The sequence below is a fragment of the Procambarus clarkii genome, chromosome 24 (assembly GCF_040958095.1).
Source record: "Procambarus clarkii isolate CNS0578487 chromosome 24, FALCON_Pclarkii_2.0, whole genome shotgun sequence".
Lineage (NCBI taxonomy): Eukaryota > Metazoa > Arthropoda > Malacostraca > Decapoda > Cambaridae > Procambarus > Procambarus clarkii.
Window position 1 is genome coordinate 22,936,026 of NC_091173.1, and position 16,406 is coordinate 22,952,431.

The 16,406-nt window shown below is 41.5% G+C and overlaps 1 protein-coding gene across 1 annotated transcript in view; it reads left to right on the forward strand.

Annotated features, from left to right (window-relative positions):
• The window catches only part of obe (activating signal cointegrator 1 complex subunit obelus), a 565,443-nt gene that overhangs the window by 351,617 nt on the left and 197,420 nt on the right, over nt 1–16,406 (forward strand). The window contains exons 32-33 of the mRNA XM_069330748.1: nt 2,581–2,726; nt 2,931–3,051. Of these exons, the coding sequence (XP_069186849.1) occupies nt 2,581–2,726; nt 2,931–3,051 (267 nt within the window). The remainder of the gene's footprint in view (nt 1–2,580; nt 2,727–2,930; nt 3,052–16,406) is intronic.

Consider the following 16,406-nt stretch of genomic DNA (forward strand, 5'->3'; position numbering starts at 1 on the left):
TGGTGTTTGGTTTGTTCTTTTGCAACCGTCTCCTTCTTTTCTGTGCAGACTGAGATGTCTGCTGCCCAGAGGGGTCCTTGGGTTGTTGATGCTTGGTTGGTTGGGCCAGGGGTGTTTCATGTGTTGTGTCTGATTGCGGATTTCTGTCGTGGTTTGCGTGCCTTTGGCTTCTGGTCTGGAGTCGCGCTTTGGGTTACCCGTTTCCCTTCTTCCCTGTTCCTGGGTTCGGGTTTGCCAGGTCGTTTGCTGGGTCCTTTGGTGCCATTGGTTGTCTTCCTTTAGTTTTGAGTTACGTGTAGCGTCTGCCTCCCGGTGAGTCCCTCTTTACTTTCTGTTTGAAGTAAAAAGAGGAAAAACCAGCTTTGAATGTAATGAAACGCCACTTTCTGGGTGAGGGAGGCTCCCCAGCATCCCTCCCTCCCCTTGGTCGGCATTTTTTTTTTTTTTGCATAATTTTGACATCCAGCCTCTGGACTGAAGGTGTGGGGCGCCTGACAACTGGGTGGACAGTGCTTCAGATTCGTAGTCCTGAGGTTCCGGGTTCAATACCGGTGGAGGCGGAGACAAATGGGCAAAATGTTTCTTTCACCCTGATGCCCTCTGTTCCCTAACAGTAAATAGGTACCTGGGAGTTAGACAGCTGCCACAGGCTGCTTCCTGTGGGATGTGTAACAAAAAGGAGGCCTGGTTGAGGACCAGGCCGCAGGGACGCTAAGCCCCAAAATCATCTCAAGATAACTTCAAGAAGATAGCCGGCGTAAAGGTTTTGGGGCTCCCTGTTCCCCTCCCCGGGAGGGGGACGGACCTATACAGATGGTGGCGCGGAACGTGGTGACGTCATGCTCGTTGGCTCCTTTTTCTTTCAAATGAGTTCTGTCCACTCGTTTGACTTTCAGTAGTAGTGCTTACCTTTCTGAGTGCCTGACCCGGTCGATGGCAGACATAGAATGCTCCAAATCACATGTACAGTTCTATAGGTCATTGCTCTTCATGCCTCTCTGAGGGGGGCCAGGTTCTGGCTAGTTATCCCCGGTAGGCCTAAGAACTCCATTCACACTGACTGATGCCAAAGTCTAATATATCCATATCAGCCTGGATAGCTCCGGGAAGCCTCTTGGGGTCTCACCTAGAAAATGGCGTTTCATTACATTCAGGGCTGGTTTTTCTCTGTTTTATGGTTTGATACCCAGGCTCTCCTTCACCTCTTTGAGCAAGTTAGGTTCCAATCATGGCTGCTGGTGTGTGGTCATGGGTCATAGATCTGTTATGTTCTCCAAAATTTGATTGCTTCCAGAGTTGTAGCAGCACAGAGGAGCAGCTGAATTACTCTCCAAATAGAAGTATTTCTTTTAAGTCAATGCTAGGTTTTTGAGCAGGTTCCTCAGTTGCTTCCCATTGCAGATGAGGAGTCACAATAACGTGGCTGAAAAAATGTTGACCAAATGACACACTGGAAAGTGAAGAGACGACGACGTTTCGGTCCGTCCTGGACCATTATCAAGTCAGTTGTGATGAGAGGAAGGAGACAATGGCAATAACTAGGCAAGAGAGAGAGAGGTGAGGAGAAGGAAAACACAAACTAAGAAGTGTTAAGTCTGCAGACACAAACAATGCTCTCTTCTGTCATGTTAGGGATTCTAATCATCCTATTGATTGGTCTTCCTCCAAAGTAATCTTTCCTGCGCCTACTTTACACAGATGCCATCTTGTCGAATCATCTCTGATACACAACGTACCCAACATGAACCTGAGTCCTGGTTTTGTTGCTGTTGACTCTTCCCTTTCTCAGTATATACTCAAAAGTTCTAAACTGTCTAACAAAGTGACCTAACATAAGCCTTCCCCTTCCTTTTATCTATCTTCTTTTTCTTTCCCTTGTTCTCTCTTACGATCTCTTTCTTTTTCCTATTATTACCCCCCTTTATTACTCCTTACCTTCCGTTCCTGTTGCCTTGCTTTTTCTTCCTCAAAGATTTCCTTCTCCTCACCTCTCTCTTGCCTATTTATTGCCATTGCCTCCTTCCTCTCATCACAATCGACTTGATAATGATCAAGGACGGACCGAAACGTCATCGTCTCTTCACTTTCTAGTGTGTGGTTTGGTCAACTTGCTTCCCATCCTTCCCTTTACTCCTGGCTTTCCAGTGCATATAGGGGTGGCCAGTGCTTATTGTAGGGGTTACCTGCTCCCCAACCCTGCTGTGAGTTGCGAACATCTTTCTTTACAGAGCAATAATTGGTGTTGCGTTTCTAGTTAGGTTCCCAGTTATAGTTTAGAAGAAGCATAGTGTGATGGATATTTCTTTTGTATTGCTGTGAGTTGGTTAATTGGACATGGATTGGAACATAACTTTCGATGTCTTCGTGTTTCAATTATGGGACAGGGCCATTTTATAAATCTATTACAGTATATTGGGGGTTAATTAAGTGCCATAGCCTGGTGGTGAATACTAGTGTCTTGTGTGGGCCATATGGGCTATGGCTATAAGAGTAACTGATGATTTAAAAAGCTTAGGCTTAGAAAGGAGTGTTTCATGCACTTAAAGTTCCATTTGTTTTAACAAAGTTATTTCCCTGAAGGTGAGGATCGTGGACCAGTTCTAGAAGTGATTGTATCAAGAACCAACTACATTTCTAGTCACACCAATAAAGGCTTGCGTATTATTGGGCTTTCCACAGCATTAGCCAATGCAAAGGACCTAGCAAACTGGCTGAATATTGGACAGGTATGCTTCTTCATTTTATATATTGACTGCAATGACAACTTATGGGTCAAGGCATTTTTGAGCGAAGATATTACCTATGAAATCTTTAACTGAATTGACAGTTTTCAACATGCTATCCATATACTGAAGATAAAGCTTTATTCATTTAAAAATTTAACTAATAAAATGATTAACTCTAACTTTTTTCCTAATTTGTGCCTTTAGGTCGGTTTGTATAATTTCCGTCCATCTGTACGACCAGTGCCTTTAGAAGTGCATATCTCAGGGTTTCCTGGTAAACACTATTGCCCACGTATGGCTACCATGAACAAACCTACATTCCAGGGTAAGTCGCATGTTTTGGCTAACATTATTACTTTCTAATGTACTTTTGTTTGGTTGTCTATTTTTCTCTCTTTATACATTGGAGTCCGGAAGTAACAGTGATTAGCACCTTCATATTTTTCTTGATTATGATGCAGGAAATATAGTGGATCAGATCTGCAAAACACTTTCTGTGGAGAGCCCCTCCGGCTCCCCGGAGCTATACCGGCCTGATTTGTATATGTTAGACTGTGGCATCAATCTATTTAATTGGAGTTCTAGGCCTACCAGGAACCGCGAGCCAGAACCTGGCCCCCTGAGAGAGGCATGAGGAGCAATGAATGGCCTATAGAAACTTCCGTGAGTTTGGAAACATTCTATGTCTGCCATCTACCGGGTTATGCACCCAGAAAGGTAGGTGTCCCGAAACGGACTCAAACTGGTTAAAATTGCTACCGAAAATCGCACTATCAAGCAGAACTCTACAATCTGAAAACAAGCAAACAAGCAAACAAGCTTGACATCACAACCGCCGCTGTGCCGCTGTCTGTGCAGCTCCCCCCTCCCCGGGAAAGGGAAGGGGGGGGCTCCAGACCACTCGCGCCGGCTACCCAATCCCAATTCTGAGATTGATGTTATGAGTGGCAGTCTTTCGACTCTGGCTCCTGTCTTTGAGCAGTGCTGTGCCTTGCAGTATTGTTCTGTTGTGTTGTGGTGTGCGAGCCAGGAGTAATTCAAGAAGTACTGGGACTGCATGTGCCTAAAGCTCTCATCCCTGGGTGCCCTATAAGTACTGCCCTTGAGGCTTGGGGTAGCCTTCTATAAGTCGTTTGGGATCTACCTTCGTAGAGATCTTTTGCCGCTCGGTGATTGCCCGCCCTTGGGCTCAGCTGGGGTTTGCATTTCTGTTGTTTGATTTTGGGTAGGAGGTAGTATCGTCGCTGGTAGGGGTGCAAGGTACTGTGCAGCTTTTCATCTATTACACAGAGGCCGGTTTTGTTCCTCTTGGAGACGTACTTTTGAGGGGTTTTTATTTTTTGTTTGTTTTGTTGCCTAGTGGGGGGTCTGCCTCTTGGTTATTGTCCACCCTCTGTTATTCTGGTTGTCCCTTGCTAGGTCCCCGTGATTGTACACGTTGCAAGTGTTCAACTTAAATTGATCTCTCTGTAGTTTGAGCCGACCGGTTAGCAGTACCTTGCCTGAGCTTCCCCTAGCAGTCAGCCTAAGGGCCCTGGGAAACGCCATTGGGGCTCATGTGTCCAATGGATGCGTCCTCTGCATACCATCTCGCCTTGTGCTAATTTAGAAGTTGATCTGTCCCCTTGTCTCAGGGTGACAATCACCCTTTTTCTATTGTTGTTTAAAAACAACAGAAAAAAAAATCCCATCCCTCCTTATTGAAACATCAAGAAATCATAGTCGTCCACAGTGCTAAACTCTCGATGTAACCAATAGTGTCGATTGTAAAAATTAAGATAACATACCTAAATATCAAGTGAACAAATTATACACAAAATAAGTCTGTTGTGTTTAAATGTGGGCCGTCCCATAGACCCACATCCCGTGTGTGCGTGCTCACTAGTAATTTGTTTCCAACAAGTGTTATTGGGGAATGTGGATCTAGGAATTAGTAATAAAGTAAATACCAGTGCAGGTCAGAAAATCCCTTATGGTAATACAGGCAAATTAATATATCAGTGTTATAACTCCAAGTAACTGGCAACTGACGGCATCCAGCCTGCGACCTGGGACAATAAGGTGTCAACTGTACATCACTCTGGAAACCTCACCCTCTACCGTGCGATAAGTACCTGCCCATACAGTACAACAATTAAACATGTATGATATTATAAATATACTGTATACATATAATATTATAAATATATATATATATATATATATATATATATATATATATATATATATATATATATATATACATATATATTTTATTAAATATGACCGAAAAAGTAAGATTAATAATTCTAACACGAATTTTCTCAATCTTTCGTACATTATGCTTCACTGTTGGAGGTAAATCAAAAATCACTTCTCCAAAATTCATTTTTATTTCTAGTCTGACGCGACACGGGCGCGTTTCGTAAAACTTATTACATTTTCAAAGACTTCACAAATACACAACTGATTAGAACTTGCGTTTCCCTGATTTTATATCTACATTTATATATATATATATATATATATATATATATATATATATATATATATATATATAATCTTTGGACAACACCCACCAGTGGGACTCGAACCCAGAAAGCACAACTACCTTCCAGTAGCTGGCATAACTAGTATGCTTTAACCCACTACGCCATCAGACCTTAAAAAGAAGTAGATAGTTCGAGATATATATATCTCAAACATCTCTACCTCCCGAAGGCACCAGATGAGTGAGGGGTCAGTCTGCATTTTTCGTCAAGCCACTGTCAATGTGAGAGAACTCGTGTCCAGCTTATAAGCCTATACTTGCATAAACCACAAGTGAAGATAAACAATCTTTGGACAACACCCACCAGTGGGACTCGAACCCAGAAAGCACAACTACCTTCCAGTAGCTGGCATAACTAGTATGCTTTAACCCACTACGCCATCAGACCTTAAAAAGAAGTAGATAGTTCGAGATATATATATCTCAAACATCTCTACCTCCCGAAGGCACCAGATGAGTGAGGGGTCAGTCTGCATTTTTCGTCAAGCCACTGTCAATGTGAGAGAACTCGTGTCCAGCTTATAAGCCTATACTTGCATAAACCACAAGTGAAGATAAACAATCTTTGGACAACACCCACCAGTGGGACTCGAACCCAGAAAGCACAACTACCTTCCAGTAGCTGGCATAACTAGTATGCTTTAACCCACTACGCCATCAGACCTTAAAAAGAAGTAGATAGTTCGAGATATATATATCTCAAACATCTCTACCTCCCGAAGGCACCAGATGAGTGAGGGGTCAGTCTGCATTTTTCGTCAAGCCACTGTCAATGTGAGAGAACTCGTGTCCAGCTTATAAGCCTATACTTGCATAAACCACAAGTGAAGATAAACAATCTTTGGACAACACCCACCAGTGGGACTCGAACCCAGAAAGCACAACTACCTTCCAGTAGCTGGCATAACTAGTATGCTTTAACCCACTACGCCATCAGACCTTAAAAAGAAGTAGATAGTTCGAGATATATATATCTCAAACATCTCTACCTCCCGAAGGCACCAGATGAGTGAGGGGTCAGTCTGCATTTTTCGTCAAGCCACTGTCAATGTGAGAGGACTCGTGTCCAGCTTATAAGCCTATACTTGCATAAACCACAAGTGAAGATAAACAATCTTTGGACAACACCCACCAGTGGGACTCGAACCCAGAAAGCACAACTACCTTCCAGTAGCTGGCATAACTAGTATGCTTTAACCCACTACGCCATCAGACCTTAAAAAGAAGTAGATAGTTCGAGATATATATATCTCAAACATCTCTACCTCCCGAAGGCACCAGATGAGTGAGGGGTCAGTCTGCATTTTTCGTCAAGCCACTGTCAATGTGAGAGAACTCGTGTCCAGCTTATAAGCCTATACTTGCATAAACCACAAGTGAAGATAAACAATCTTTGGACAACACCCACCAGTGGGACTCGAACCCAGAAAGCACAACTACCTTCCAGTAGCTGGCATAACTAGTATGCTTTAACCCACTACGCCATCAGACCTTAAAAAGAAGTAGATAGTTCGAGATATATATATCTCAAACATCTCTACCTCCCGAAGGCACCAGATGAGTGAGGGGTCAGTCTGCATTTTTCGTCAAGCCACTGTCAATGTGAGAGAACTCGTGTCCAGCTTATAAGCCTATACTTGCATAAACCACAAGTGAAGATAAACAATCTTTGGACAACACCCACCAGTGGGACTCGAACCCAGAAAGCACAACTACCTTCCAGTAGCTGGCATAACTAGTATGCTTTAACCCACTACGCCATCAGACCTTAAAAAGAAGTAGATAGTTCGAGATATATATATCTCAAACATCTCTACCTCCCGAAGGCACCAGATGAGTGAGGGGTCAGTCTGCATTTTTCGTCAAGCCACTGTCAATGTGAGAGAACTCGTGTCCAGCTTATAAGCCTATACTTGCATAAACCACAAGTGAAGATAAACAATCTTTGGACAATACCCACCAGTGGGACTCGAACCCAGAAAGCACAACTACCTTCCAGTAGCTGGCATAACTAGTATGCTTTAACCCACTACGCCATCATAAACCACTTGTGGTTTATGCAAGTATAGGCTTATAAGCTGGACACGAGTTCTCTCACATTGACAGTGGCTTGACGAAAAATGCAGACTGACCCCTCACTCATCTGGTGCCTTCGGGAGGTAGAGATGTTTGAGATATATATATCTCGAACTATCTACTTCTTTTTAAGGTCTGATGGCGTAGTGGGTTAAAGCATACTAGTTATGCCAGCTACTGGAAGGTAGTTGTGCTTTCTGGGTTCGAGTCCCACTGGTGGGTGTTGTCCAAAGATTGTTTATCTTCACTTGTGGTTTATGCAAGTATAGGCTTATAAGCTGGACACGAGTTCTCTCACATTGACAGTGGCTTGACGAAAAATGCAGACTGACCCCTCACTCATCTGGTGCCTTCGGGAGGTAGAGATGTTTGAGATATATATATCTCGAACTATCTACTTCTTTTTAAGGTCTGATGGCGTAGTGGGTTAAAGCATACTAGTTATGCCAGCTACTGGAAGGTAGTTGTGCTTTCTGGGTTCGAGTCCCACTGGTGGGTGTTGTCCAAAGATTGTTTATCTTCACTTGTGGTTTATGCAAGTATAGGCTTATAAGCTGGACACGAGTTCTCTCACATTGACAGTGGCTTGACGAAAAATGCAGACTGACCCCTCACTCATCTGGTGCCTTCGGGAGGTAGAGATGTTTGAGATATATATATCTCGAACTATCTACTTCTTTTTAAGGTCTGATGGCGTAGTGGGTTAAAGCATACTAGTTATGCCAGCTACTGGAAGGTAGTTGTGCTTTCTGGGTTCGAGTCCCACTGGTGGGTGTTGTCCAAAGATTGTTTATCTTCACTTGTGGTTTATGCAAGTATAGGCTTATAAGCTGGACACGAGTTCTCTCACATTGACAGTGGCTTGACGAAAAATGCAGACTGACCCCTCACTCATCTGGTGCCTTCGGGAGGTAGAGATGTTTGAGATATATATATCTCGAACTATCTACTTCTTTTTAAAGTCTGATGGCGTAGTGGGTTAAAGCATACTAGTTATGCCAGCTACTGGAAGGTAGTTGTGCTTTCTGGGTTCGAGTCCCACTGGTGGGTGTTGTCCAAAGATTGTTTATCTTCACTTGTGGTTTATGCAAGTATAGGCTTATAAGCTGGACACGAGTTCTCTCACATTGACAGTGGCTTGACGAAAAATGCAGACTGACCCCTCACTCATCTGGTGCCTTCGGGAGGTAGAGATGTTTGAGATATATATATCTCGAACTATCTACTTCTTTTTAAGGTCTGATGGCGTAGTGGGTTAAAGCATACTAGTTATGCCAGCTACTGGAAGGTAGTTGTGCTTTCTGGGTTCGAGTCCCACTGGTGGGTGTTGTCCAAAGATTGTTTATCTTCACTTGTGGTTTATGCAAGTATAGGCTTATAAGCTGGACACGAGTTCTCTCACATTGACAGTGGCTTGACGAAAAATGCAGACTGACCCCTCACTCATCTGGTGCCTTCGGGAGGTAGAGATGTTTGAGATATATATATCTCGAACTATCTACTTCTTTTTAAGGTCTGATGGCGTAGTGGGTTAAAGCATACTAGTTATGCCAGCTACTGGAAGGTAGTTGTGCTTTCTGGGTTCGAGTCCCACTGGTGGGTGTTGTCCAAAGATTGTTTATCTTCACTTGTGGTTTATGCAAGTATAGGCTTATAAGCTGGACACGAGTTCTCTCACATTGACAGTGGCTTGACGAAAAATGCAGACTGACCCCTCACTCATCTGGTGCCTTCGGGAGGTAGAGATGTTTGAGATATATATATCTCGAACTATCTACTTCTTTTTAAGGTCTGATGGCGTAGTGGGTTAAAGCATACTAGTTATGCCAGCTACTGGAAGGTAGTTGTGCTTTCTGGGTTCGAGTCCCACTGGTGGGTGTTGTCCAAAGATTGTTTATCTTCACTTGTGGTTTATGCAAGTATAGGCTTATATATATATATATATATATATATATATATATATATATATATATATATATATATATATATATATATATATATATATATATACACAGTACAACCTCGATTCAACGTACTATATGGGACCAACCCCAGTTCGTTGGAGCGTTGGATTCGTTGCAAGAGGTGACCTTCAGGAGGCGTTTGTGTCAGTGTCTTTTTTTTTCTTGTACACAATAAAAATGCATTATCATATTACATACTCTACCTATATATTACTTCTCTACTAAAAAATACTGTATTTCATAAATTTACCTTATTGTTGAAGTTATGTCCATCTTGAAGTTTCGTGAAGTTGTGAATGCTCTACATTAAATACGTACTGCAGTGCATTATGCCGTTAGCACTGTGTTGATTAAAAGTAGTTCTGCTGTATGTTGAGTACTACAATACAGTTTATGGAAAACTATTGTACACTAAAATTACTGCAACTTTAATTTTAACACTGTGTACACACTTAAATTTAACACTTGTTCTAACTGTTCACGCTGCACACGATGTTTTTAGATGTTTGCATCAGCTTTGCTGGTGCTCGCTGCTGCTGTGGGTTCAGCTGCTTCTGAGCTGGTGCTGGCTGCTGTTGTACCAGTGCTGGGTACAACTGTGCATGTGCTGGGTATGGCTGTTGTACCAGTGCTGGGTACAACTGTGCTCGTGCTGGGTACGGCTGTTCTCGTGCTGGGTACGGCTGTTCTCGTGCTGGGTTCGGCTGTTCTCATGCTTGGTACGGCTGTTCTCTTGCTGGGTACGGCTGTTCTCGTGCTGGGTACGGCTGTTCTCGGGCTGGGTACAGCTGTTCTCGTGATGCGGGTACGGCTGTTCTCGTGTTGGGTACGGCTGTTCTCGTGCTGGTTGATTTTCTGCTACTAGTTCTTGCAAAATATTGCTTCATTTTTGGCATTAATAAGGCACTATTAGTAAGCCCCTGAGAAATTTTGTTTTATAACCAAAGAGCTGTAGTAAAAAAATGGTCAATTCCACGATTATTCTTCCACCGGCGGATAAATACTGTACGTCAATCGCAGACAAAGCTAAGGGCACTGGGTGCATACTGTACGAACGCAGATTAAGTCTATACGTACACCCTTCAGTAGGCTGGTGTTTAAGCCTGATCCAGTAACATAAATTTCCCTTAACAATTCGATTTACATCAAATTATATATTTTTGGGTTATATATTTAGTTTAGCAACATTATTACGATAATAAGAGCTATAAAAAATACTTATTTTGGAACTGATTTATTAATTTTATTATTTCGAAGCCGTAGGTCACTGAACTGTGGCGACGAAATCAAACAAAACACTGCCTGGTGTTGTGTTCAATTTCCAGTAACATATATTTCTCTCAAATATTCAATTTACATCAAATTATATATTTTTGGGTTACATATTTAGTTTAGCAACATTATTACGATAATAAGAGCTATAAAAATACTTACTTTGGAACTGATTTATTAATTTTATTATTTCGATGCCGTAGATCGCTGAACTGTGGCGTCGAAATCGAACACAACAAGCATGGTGTTGTATGGACAGGGATTAGACCTGTCCACTCGTGCTGTTGTTGTGCTGCCAATAACGTGAATAATTTCTCAAATAGGAGATATCTATCTTATTACAGTATATTTTTGGTTTTATTTAGTTTAGTTTAATTAGGATAATAAAGAGTTATTAAAACACCAGTTTTAGAAATGATTTATTAATTTGAAACGTTCAAAGCCATGGGTCACTGAACTATGACAACACAGGCGAAAGTGAGTGAAACCTCACTGTAAAGTGAGGTTTACTGTACAGTATTCCCTTATCTGTCCACCCTCACTCGTCTTGTTTCATCACAGAAAATGTATATAAGAAGATTTCAACATATTAGCTAGCTATTCACGCTTCAGCCTTTAAATTAATTTACAAAGATACGTGTGCCAAAAATCGGTGAACGAAAATCATTGAAACTCAGTCGTTCACTTGTATGGACGACTCTGGATGGTGTTTGGTTAAAATGCGTCACTTCTTGTGGACCATTCTGGCTGGTGTTTGGTTCATATGATTCACTTGTTGTGTGGTCCACTTGTGTGATCCAACTTGTCTTATGAAGGAATTATTAATTGTAATCTGTGATAGAATGAAACAGTTTTCACTACTCTGTGAACTCTGTCCCAACATCGTAAGCTTGTGGACAACATGTGGTCCACTTGTGTGGTCCACTTGTGTGGTCCATTTGTGTGATCCAACTTGTCATATGAAGGAATTATTAATTGTAATCTGTGATGGTATGGTAAAGTTTTTCTACCACTGTGAACTCTGTCCCAACATCGTAAGCTTGTGGACCACTTGTGGACCACATGTGCGGTCCACTTGTGTGGTCCACTTGTGTGATCGAACTTGTCATATGAAGGAATTAATGATTGTAATCTGTGATAGAATGTGAAAGTTTTCCACCAGTCTGTGAACTCTGTCTCGACGTCGTAAGCAAATCCGAACATCCCCCGCTTCGGCGAACCATTGTTCGTCGAACCGGGTGAGTAAATCCGGCCTGAAAAGTGTGCGAACTAGCCGGAGATTCGTTGAATCGGGGTACGTTGAATCGAGGTTGTACTGTATATATATATATATATATATATATATATATATATATATATATATATATATATATATATATATATATATATATATATATATATATATGTCGTACCTAGTAGCCAGAACGCACTTCTCAGCCTACTATGCAAGGCCCGATTTGCATAATAAGCCAAGTTTTCCTGAATTAATTGTTTTTTGATTACCTAACCTACCTAACCTAACCTAACCTAACTTTTTCGGCTACCTAACCTAACCTAACCTATAAAGATAGGTTAGGTTAGGTTAGGTAGGCTTGTATAGGTTCGGTCATATATCTACGTTAATTTTAACTCCAATTAAAAAAAATTGACCTCATACGTAATGAAATTGGTAGCTTTATCATTTCATCAGGAAAAATATAGAGAAAATATGTTAATTCAGGAAAACTTGGCTTATTAGGCAAATCGGGCCTTGCATAGTAGGCTGAGAAGTGCGTTCTGGCTACTAGGTACGACATATATATATATATATATATATATATATATATATATATATATATATATATATATATATATATCTATATATATATATACATACATACATACATACATACATACATACACTGTATGTATGTATGTCGTACCTAGTAGCCAGAACGTACTTCTCGGCCTACTTACTATGCAAGGCCTGATTTCCCTAATAGGCCGAGTGATTTTCTTTATTTTCAATAAATTGTTTCCAATTAGTTTATTCAAATTATTATTATTATATTAGGAACATAAATTATTGATTTAGTTATATTAGTTTAGGTTAGGTTTAGATAGGTTAGGTTAGGTAAGGTAAGGTTGGTTAGGTTCGGTCATATATATGCATTAGTATTAACTCAAATTTCAACAAATGAACTTATAATTAATGAAATGGACAGATTTATCATTTCATAAGAAAAAAATTAGAAAAATATATAAATTCAGGAAAACTTGGCTTATTAGACAAATCGGGCCTTGCATAGTAGGCCAAGTACGACGTTCTGGCTACTAGGTACAACATACATATACATACATATATATATATATATATATATATATATGTCGTACCTAGTAGCCAGAATGCACTTCTCTGCCTACTATGCAAGGCCCGATTTGCCTAATAAGCCAAATTTTCCTGAATTATTATATTTTCTCGAATTTTTTTCTTATGAAATGATAAAGCTACCCATTTAATTATGTATGAGGTCAATTTTTTTTTATTGGAGTTAAAATTAACGTAGATATATGCCCGAACCTAACCAACCCTACCTAACCTAACCTAACCTATCTTTATAGGTTAGGTTAGGTTAGGTAGCCGAAAAAGTTAGGTTAGGTTAGGTAGTCGACAAACAATTAATTCATGAAAACTTGGCTTATTAGGCAAATTGGGCCTTGCATAGTAGGCTGAGAAGTGCGTTCTGGCTACTAGGTACGACATATATATTATTAACCTAACCAACCCTACCTAACCTAACCTAACCTATCTTTATAGGTTAGGTTAGGTTAGGTAGCCGAAAAAGTTAGGTTAGGTTAGGTAGGTTAGGTAGTCGACAAACAATTAATTCATGAAAACTTGGCTTATTAGGCAAATTGGGCCTTGCATAGTAGGCTGAGAAGTGCGTTCTGGCTACTAGGTACGACATATATATTATTAAATATGACCGAAAAAGTAAGATTAATAATTTTAACACGAATTTTCTCGATCTTTCTTATTTTTCTTTTCACTGTTGATGGTAATTGAAAAATCAATTCTCCAAAATTCATTTTTATTTCTAGTCTGACGCGACACTTGAGCGCGTTTCGTAAAACTTATTACATTTTCAAAGACTTTAGTTTACACACACTCTCAACCCAACCATCTCTTTCCTGTAATATCTCTGTGGCTCGATCATAGAAACTGAGTAAATTCGATACACAGGATCTTCCAGATCGAAAACCATACTGTCTGTCTGATATTATATCATTTCTCTCCAGGTGTTCTACCCATTTAGTTTTGATTAGTTTTTCCAATACTTTCACTATTACACTTGTCAATGATACAGGTCTATAATTGAGGGGGTCTTCCCTGCTGCCACTTTTGTAGATTGGAACTATGTTAGCCTGTTTCCACACGTCTGCTACGATTCCTGTACACAGGGATGCCTGAAAGATCAGGTGAAGTGGAATGCTGAGCTCAGATGCACATTCTCTCAGAACCCATGGTGAAACGCCATCTGGGCCAGCTGCTTTGTTCTTACCGAGCTCCTTGAGCATTTTTTCCACTTCGTCTCTAGACACCTCTATGTGTTCTATGTTGTTCTCTGGAATTCTTATTGTATCTGGTTCCCTAAAGATTTCATTTTGTACAAACACACTTTGGAACTTTTCGTTTAGTGTTTCACACATTTCCTTTTCATCTTCCGTGAATCTATTTCCCATTTTCAACCTCTGAATATTATCCTTTACCTGCAATTTGTTGTTTATGAATTTATAGAATAGACCTGGTTCTGTTTTACATTTGTCTGCAATCTTTTTTTCAAAATTTCTTTCTGCCTCTCTCCTCACTGCCGTGTAGTTGTTTCTCGCATCTTTGTATCGCTGGTATGTTTGGGGGTTCGGCCTCTTCCTGTATTGATTCCATTTTCGTGTCTTTTGGTCTCTAGCCCTCTCGCAATTTCTATTGAACCAATCCTGTTTCCTAGTTCTGCATCTCTGTTTTGGTATAAATTTTTTTGTGCCTTTAATCATATATTTCACAAAACTTGACATACATCTCATTCACTTCCTTTCCTAGCATCAAGTCTGTCCAATTATACTCACTAAAAAAAATTTCTAAGGTCACCATAATGTCCTCTCCTGAAGTCTGGTTTTTCAACTGCTTCAACCTCCTTATTTTCTTCCAGCTTATAATGCATTGCATACTTTATTCCAAAAAAGACATGGTCACTTTTACCCAAGGGAGGAAGGTACTGAATGTCAAATATCTCTTCCTCCTTCCTGGTAAATATCAAATCTAGCATGGAGGGAACGTCCCCTTCCCTCATCCTCGTAGCTTGTTTAACATGTTGATACAAGAATGTTTCCAGGATGAGGTCTACAAATTTACAGGTCCAAAAATCTTCTGTTTTAGCTTCATATGCTTCCCAGTCTATGGATTTCAAGTTGAAGTCACCGACTATCAACAGTCGTGATCTATCGTTATCCGCTCTCTCTATAATCTCTCTCATTATTGTTATAAGACCTTCACGTTTACTATCTAGCTCCTCCTTTGACCATGTGCTGCTTGGCGGTGGACTATATGCATTTATTATCATTAGTTTATCACCCTCATGGCAGATCTCTAGTGCTATTATGTCAACTTCTTGTGGATTGGCAGTCATTATTTCGTTCACCTTTAGGTGTTCTTTTACCACCACAGCAACGCCACCGCCTTTCCTAATTTTTTTGTCCCGTCTCCAAATTGAGTAGCCCCTTGGGAATATGACCTCATTTAAAATTACATCTTCAAGTTGCACATGTGTATGTGCATACGCATGTGTGTGTACATCTGTATGCGCATACGCATGTGTGTGTAACGTACCTTGTGTGTATGTGTACTTTTTCTTTCGGAAGGGGCTCTGTTCCCTTCTCTGTTGACAGGGCGCTGGGGAAGCAGCTTGCTCTGTTGACTCTCGTATGGTCCTGCTGTTGGTGGGTGCGTTAGGCGTGGTAGATCTGCCCCATCCTTCTTGGGTTCCCGTCTGCTCTTTGCAGACATGGGCCTTTCGAATCTGCGGTTCTTCAGGACTTCTGCAGTCTGTGCCCTGGTTTCTATGCCCTCCTCGGAGGACTGTTGTCCCCTGTCCGGCTTCTGTTGGGGCCGGGTGCCTGGATGGTGGCCCAGGACCTCCAGGTCAATTATTGGCACTTGGTGTATTTTTGTATCTTTACCAGATCTTAATGCCCTGTCTGAGTCTGCTTGAGATTCGGTGTCTGGCCTACCTCGACGACTGGCTGGTGTGGGTTCCCAGTCGGTCCGCTTGTCTGCTCGCCAGGGGTGTGGTTCTTTCCAGGTCGCTGGATTTGGTTTCCTGGTGATCTGGAGGCTATTCCATCTGTTTCCGTCCCAGTTTTGGACCTGGGCCTTATTTAGGGCTATTGGGCCACTCCTTGTCTTTCCCTCCAGAAGTGTTACTGCAGCTGTGGTCCTGCCTACGTCCGTTCCTCCAGGGATCTTCTGTTAGTGCTGCATCTCCAGCTTCCTCTTTGGGGTTTTCAGGGTTCCTTTCCTTGGCACCTCCCCGAGCCTTCACTCGATGTGGTCACGGACGGGTCATCTCTCGGCTGGGGCTTTGTGACCAGTGCTCACCAGGTCAGCCAGGGATTGTGGAGTCTGTCCGTCCGTCAGGCTCAGAGCATGGTTCGGGAGTTCGTGGCTGTCTGGTTTGCGCTACGGAGGGTTTGGGTCACTCAGTGCTCTATCATTCAGCTCCATTTGGACTGTTCTCTGGGGGTTCTTGCCGGAACCACAGGGTTTCTTTTAAGTGTTGACCTTTCGGATTGGTTCCTTAGAAT